The sequence below is a fragment of the Oncorhynchus kisutch genome, unplaced genomic scaffold (genome assembly GCF_002021735.2).
Source record: "Oncorhynchus kisutch isolate 150728-3 unplaced genomic scaffold, Okis_V2 scaffold2662, whole genome shotgun sequence".
NCBI lineage: Eukaryota > Metazoa > Chordata > Actinopteri > Salmoniformes > Salmonidae > Oncorhynchus > Oncorhynchus kisutch.
The window spans coordinates 11,536-17,991 of NW_022264607.1; the positions used below are offsets into that span (position 1 = coordinate 11,536).

Consider the following 6,456-nt stretch of genomic DNA (forward strand, 5'->3'; position numbering starts at 1 on the left):
ACCCGGAAGTGTTTCGTTTTGATGCCACGTCGGTTATGGTGGGAGCATAGAGAATGACAGAGGCCTCTAGTAGCCAAAATGTCATGTTGACATAGACATAAACATAGACAGCGCCATGGCTTCCACCATTTTCCACCATTTTACTAACTTCCAACTTGATTGTCTGATCCCGCCTAATGACCCTATCATATCCAATAGCGTCATTAGGAGAGATCGGCCAATCGTGAAGAAACAAAAATACTATTTAAAATTTAGATCGCCTCAATGGTGCTTTCCGTGCGCTCAGACGCCATATAGGACCAATATAGGGATGCGTTCTCTATCATTCTCTATGGCTGGGAGATTTCCAAACTTTTTTTGTATCACCCTGTCATCACAGAAACATTGATGAAGAAGTGACTGGCTGCGACTTCAACTGTTTGTTGTTGTAGCTTTCATTTATAACCACATGTTCACAGCATTTATCCTACAGAATGCGTTCCCTTGGACTGTGTAGTTTGATGTTTCTTGTGATCGTTGTTTGTTCCACGGAGTTGACGTTTGAGTTACCTGATAACGACAAGCAATGTTTCTATGAAGAGCTCCAGAATGGAGTGAAGTTTGACCTAGACTTTCAAGTAAGTGATTCAATATGTGGAGTTATAATGCCATTTCCCCATATGGTTGAGTTAGTTAGTGCATTGAACTGCTTTATCTGATCTCATGCTCTAATTGTCCCTTCACACTCACTGGAAGAATGCAAAAAAATATTGCACTTTTACCGAGGTTTCAAAACTGCAGTAACTGTGGTTATACAGCACTCTAACTGCAGTTACACTGCAAAATTACTGCATTAATTCAAATGTATTTTGGAAGCAGTATTTGCAGCATACTGCAGTTGTACTGCACTCTGACTGCAGTCTTTTTTTGTAAGGGCTGAATTAGTCTGTGTTTCCTTACCATCATCCTAATCTCTCCATGTTGTGTATATACTAGGTGATTGCAGGAGGGAACTACGATGTGGACTGCTTTGTAACAGATCCAGTGAACAATGTCCTGTATCAGGAGAGGAAGAAGCAGTATGATAGCTTCTCTCACACCACCACTATGAAAGGAACCTACAAGGTCTGCTTCAGCAACGAGTTCTCTACCTTCTCCCACAAGACCGTCTACCTGGACTTCAGGTCCGGAGAGGAGAGACCCCTACTGCCTGACATGAACAGAGACACAGCCTTAACACAGGTGAAACAATGTTATAATTATATTAGACTAATTATATTACATATACATTTGACTGACACAGGTAAGATCAACCCTAACCCATGTAAGATCATAATATAATACTATATACAGTGTATTCTGAAAGTATTCAGACCCCTTGACTTTTTCCACATTTTGTTACAGCCTTATTCTAAAACTGACTCGTCCCCCCCCCCCCCTCAATCTACACAATACCCCATCATGACAAACCAAAAGCTGTTTAAAAAAAAAAATGTTGCAAATTTATTCTAAATAAAAAAACTATCACTTATCACTATCACTAACTAGGCGTATGTCGCAAGTCTCGACTTCACAGGAGGCTGTTAAATTATTTTTTACATTCTATCAAAATGTATTTTTGGGGGCAGAAATGCCTTCTTGAACATGTGAACTTTCATGTGCCTTAATATCAAACTTGTATGCCATCTGTAAATACAAATAAAATGGTTAAATTACGAGCCTAGTTGGTTTAGCTCAGAAAAAGTCAGCAACCTTCCCGCTAGCCATGATTGGCTGAGATAATGAGTGGGCTGGACATGCCGAGAGATGTGTTTGGATTGGTCTGCCATATAGCACGCGTCTGTCTATTGGAGCTGGTCAGTATGTCTAGGTAATCGTGTCAAGTGCTGCTTTTTTGGGGGGGGTTAGCTACCTGCAGATTCAAGCAGGGTAGTAACGTCATGAGTTGAGTTTATGGTCCATTGTTTAGCTAGCTATATGTCTTAACAAAATACTTTTTGACAAAGTATTTTAATTTCACGCTATTGTACCGCTAGCTAGCTAGCTAGCTAGCTAACCATGGCTGGCATGCTAACTAACATTACGTCATGCGTTGGGATTCATTGTTTACCTAGCTATCTAGCTACATTTCTTAACAAGACTCTCGTCTTAGTGTGCCAGAGCGCAGAATAAGTGATGCATTTTTGAACGCCCAACACCCGTTGAATATGTTCGTTGTCAGTAAACGTTGGCAACAAAGTGTAATTCAATTGTGGCACAGTTGGTCTTGTAGTGGAAATTTCCTGTATTTACCAAATCATGAGAGCAAACCACCACACAAGTCAGAGTTATCATAAAGTCCATCTTTAATTATAATGAGCTCCGTCACAACCCTGTGACTCTCAGATCAATTCAGTGTCTATAAATGAATTCTGAGAGTGCTTACACATTGCAACTGAGATCCTTTATAGCAAAGACACACATAGCCAGACAGCATTGGCTATAAATTATCGTTCAGCTTTGTCTCCTAAACTATGTTCTTATCTCGCTCTTGGTACCATTTGGGACCAAAAACAAAACCTCATCCACTAGCATATATCAAATACACCCCCTCCTGGACAAGATCAGAGAGACAGTGACTGGCACACAGACACTGTGGAGCCAAGAGATAATTGGTTCCCCCTCAATCATCCATTCACATGGTTTAAAATATATGTTTACATATGAAGACCAGCTTGACCCCTCCCCTTTCTGTGGCCCAAGTAACTGAACCCTGACAGAGAACAGAGAACTGCAAACGGCCACCACTATAGTACAACAAGATACATTTCTGTCTGTAATAAAACCCTTTTGTGGGGAAGAACTCATTTGGATTGGGCCTTGTTCCCCAGTGGGTGGGCCTGGCTGCCAAGTGGGTGGGCCTTGTTCCCCAGTGGGTGGGCCTTGTTCCCCAGTGGGTGGGCCTTGTTCCCCAGTGGGTGGGCCTTGTTCCCCAGTGGGTGGGCCTTGTTCCCCAGTGGGTGGGCCTTGTTCCCCAGTGGGTGGGCCTTGTTCCCCAGTGGGTGGGCCTATGCCCAATCATGTGAAATCCATAGATTAAGGCCTAATGAATTGACAGATTTCATGTTTATGAACTGTAACGCAGTACAAGCTTTGAAATGATTGGATTTCTATTTGTTCAGCATGTGTATCTAATAATGTAGATATCTATGCCATTTTATAGAACTAATAAAGATCACTGACACCGGTACAGTAGATCACAGAAGACCTAGCTGGAAAGGTACTTAGAGGTTCGCTGCTCTTAACGACGTGGGTCTATTGACATACACTAGCGCTGCATTCAATTAGAATGGGTTGAACCAAAACGGTCCACAGGACTGTATGATAAAAGCCACCCACAAGTTATTATTATTATTTTTTTCCACATATTGTGCAGGACTTTTATTTTGACGCGGTAAGCAGGGAGGAAGTGGGTCAGTAAGTAGAAAAATAATTGTGTTTAACTTCTGGCTTCCCAGCTAATTGTTTTTGTCCAATCCAATTGAAGGCAGCACTAGTGTATGTCACTAGATCTGTGTTGCTAAGCGCAGCTAACCTCTAGGTACCTTTGCAGCTAGGCCCATCCAGAAAGCATCCCTTACTCCTAGAGCTATATATGACTAACTCCACCCCCTAGGCACTTGACATATGTAGATGTGAACTAATTCCATGGGTATAAGCAACATGGTAGTAGATCTCTGTATGCTGATACATACCCAATCCTTTCAAATCTCCACCAGAGCCACTAGAGGTTGTTTCTAGATAGGGCCCCAACACAATGTTGTTTAAACTGCAGATTGCCCCTCTAAGGATGTATTAATATTAATCTTGTCTCTTCTCCAGATGGAGTCGGCCTGTCTGTCCATCCATGAGATCCTGAAGGTAGTGTCTGACTCTCAGACCTGGTATCGGTTACGGGAGGCTCATGACCGCATCCGAGCAGAGGACCTCCATGAGCGTGTGTCCTATTGGTCGATAGGAGAAACTATAATCCTTTTCACTGTCAGCATTGGACAGGTTCTCATTCTCAGGAGCTTCTTCAGTGACAAGAAGGGCAGTGTTTCAGCCAACACATAGATCCCACCATTATTATATATATGATACATTCTATAATACTGGGTTAGTGTTGCAGCCAACACATAGATCCCACCATTATTATATATATATGATACATTCTATAATACTGGGTTAGTGTTGCAGCCAACCCATAGATCCCACCATTATTATATATATATATGATACATTCTATAATACTGGGTTAGTGTTGCAGCCAACACAATATATTGTATTATAGGTCATCTGCAACTAGACTGTAACCTACCTTCATACCCCACAACAAACTGTAGTCCTATACAGTTATATTAAAGGACTTCAGGAACTATTAAATCTGTCTGGTATTAAGACACTAGCTTGTGGACTCTAGCCTCTGAAAATGAAATACTGTGGTTGCAACAGCTGTTTAGTGATTTCAATCAAAATAGGTGCAACCTAACACACCTGTGGTACACCAAGCCTTTATTTGTTTTTGTCTCAGTGTACATCATTAATTTGTGCTATGACATTAATTTATTGTGTGTGTAAAACGTTTTGTTGGTCTGTCTCGCCCTCTCTCTTGTACACAGTCACACACACCATAACCCCACAATTTGATTTCCATTTCAAATCCTATTTTCCCTTTCCTTAACCCCAACCCCTAAGCCTTTGTCCTTGTGGGGATGTGGTAAATGTTCCCACGAGGGAGGATTTTCCTTGTTTTACTATCCTTGTGAGGACTTTTGGCAATTCCTGGCCCACTTGAAGATAGGGGCGTGTCTTGACTATCATTAAAGTCAATAATGTTACATTATCAATTCTCTGTGTAATTATTATGTGATTAAACTTTAACTAGAAAGTCGGGACACCACGGGAAAATGTTGTTTAAAGAGTTACTATTTCCCGGATTTAACTCTTCAGATATTTTAATATCTTATCGATTAGTCACTTTATTAATGTATTAATACCTCATCAGTCATATTCTGAATATCTGCTTGAACCATAAATTATGAATCCGCTATATACAAATTGGCTTATTTATTAGTAATTAAATAATTACATAAACAAAATGGTTATTGGTTACTAATGCAATGAAAAGTCCCTAGTGGACTTAGCCCGATATGACGGCTTGGTAGACAATGGAAAGGGGTGGGGACAGAAAGAGCGGGAAAGACAGAATGGACCCACTACACACAGTTTAACTATGCTCATGTAAATGCTAATACTTTGCACATGAACAGTCGCTCATTCGGAAGGAATTACAATTTATATATTTACGCCTGTATGTCTCTGTCCGTCTGCTGGAGAGTCAGTCGACAGAAAGTCTCTTGTTTTGTCCACCAGAGATCAGTCTTTTGTAGTTGTAGGTCTGTTATAATGGGTACGTCAGGTATACCAATGGTCGTTCGATAGGGAAATGTTCTCCAGAATGGATCTTTCAGAGTACCACCCGGTGGTTCTCGGTCACGTTTACCAGACTAAAGTATTTAAACAGCTGCAGACTGAATGTTCCTGTGTAGTAGTATTCGGTTTTGTAGATTTCTTAGAGCTCTCTGGTCTATAGAGTAGTAACCATTTCAACATGTAGCTACAGTACAGCTCTCTGGTCTATAGAGTAGTAACCATTTCAACATGTAGCTACAGTACAGCTCTCTGGTCTATAGAGTAGTAACCATTTCAACATGTAGCTACAGTACAGCTCTCTGGTCTATAGAGTAGTAACCATTTCAACATGTAGCTACAGTACAGCTCTCTGGTCTATAGAGTAGTAACCATTTCAACATGTAGCTACAGTACAGCTCTCTGGTCTATAGAGTAGTAACCATTTCAACATGTAGCTACAGAATAACGTTGTCAGTGTAAATAACAGTAAAGATGATGAAGTGGTGGTGAGGGGATGGATTGTACAACTCAGAATCCCTTTGTCAGTGTAAATAAACAGTGTATTGGACATCACCTGGGGAAAATGTTTTGATACATTGATTTAGCTTGGAGTTTGTGCTTTGGGACTGTTCCATTGGATCCATTGTTTTAGACACAGCTCATGTACAGTTGAAGTCGGAAGTTTACATACGCCTTAGGCAAATACGTTTAAACTCAGTTTTTCACAATTCCTGACATTTAATCCTGGTAAAAATTCCCTGTTTTAGGTGAGTTAGGATTGCCACTTTATTTTAAGAACGTGAAATGTCAGAATAATAGTAGAGAGAATGATTTATTTCATCACATTCCCAGTGGGTCAGAAGTTTACATACACTCAATTAGTATTTGGTAGTATTGCCTATAAATTGTTTAACTTGGGTCAAACTTTTTGGGTAGCCTTCCACAAGCTTCCCACAATAAATGTGGTTAATTTCAGCCCATTCCTCCTGACAGAGCTGGTGTAAGTAAGTCAGGTTTGTAGGCCTCCTTGCTTGCACACGCTTT

The 6,456-nt window shown here is 40.7% G+C and overlaps 1 protein-coding gene across 2 annotated transcripts; it reads left to right on the top strand.

The window, feature by feature from the left end:
- The first annotated feature begins 269 nt into the window (after positions 1-269).
- Positions 270-4,843, top strand: LOC109877159 (transmembrane emp24 domain-containing protein 3-like). Of its 2 annotated transcripts, XM_031819822.1 has the most exons (4): positions 285-617; positions 976-1,221; positions 3,841-4,101; positions 4,170-4,843. In XM_031819822.1, exons 1-3 carry the CDS (start codon positions 474-476, stop codon positions 4,072-4,074), a joined length of 624 nt encoding a protein of 207 aa, XP_031675682.1. In that variant the 5' UTR covers positions 285-473; the 3' UTR covers positions 4,075-4,101; positions 4,170-4,843. The 2 variants fall into 2 exon arrangements, with proteins under 2 accessions (XP_031675681.1, XP_031675682.1); XM_031819821.1 differs by having other exon boundaries at positions 270-617; positions 3,841-4,843.
- The last annotated feature ends 1,613 nt before the right edge of the window (positions 4,844-6,456 follow it).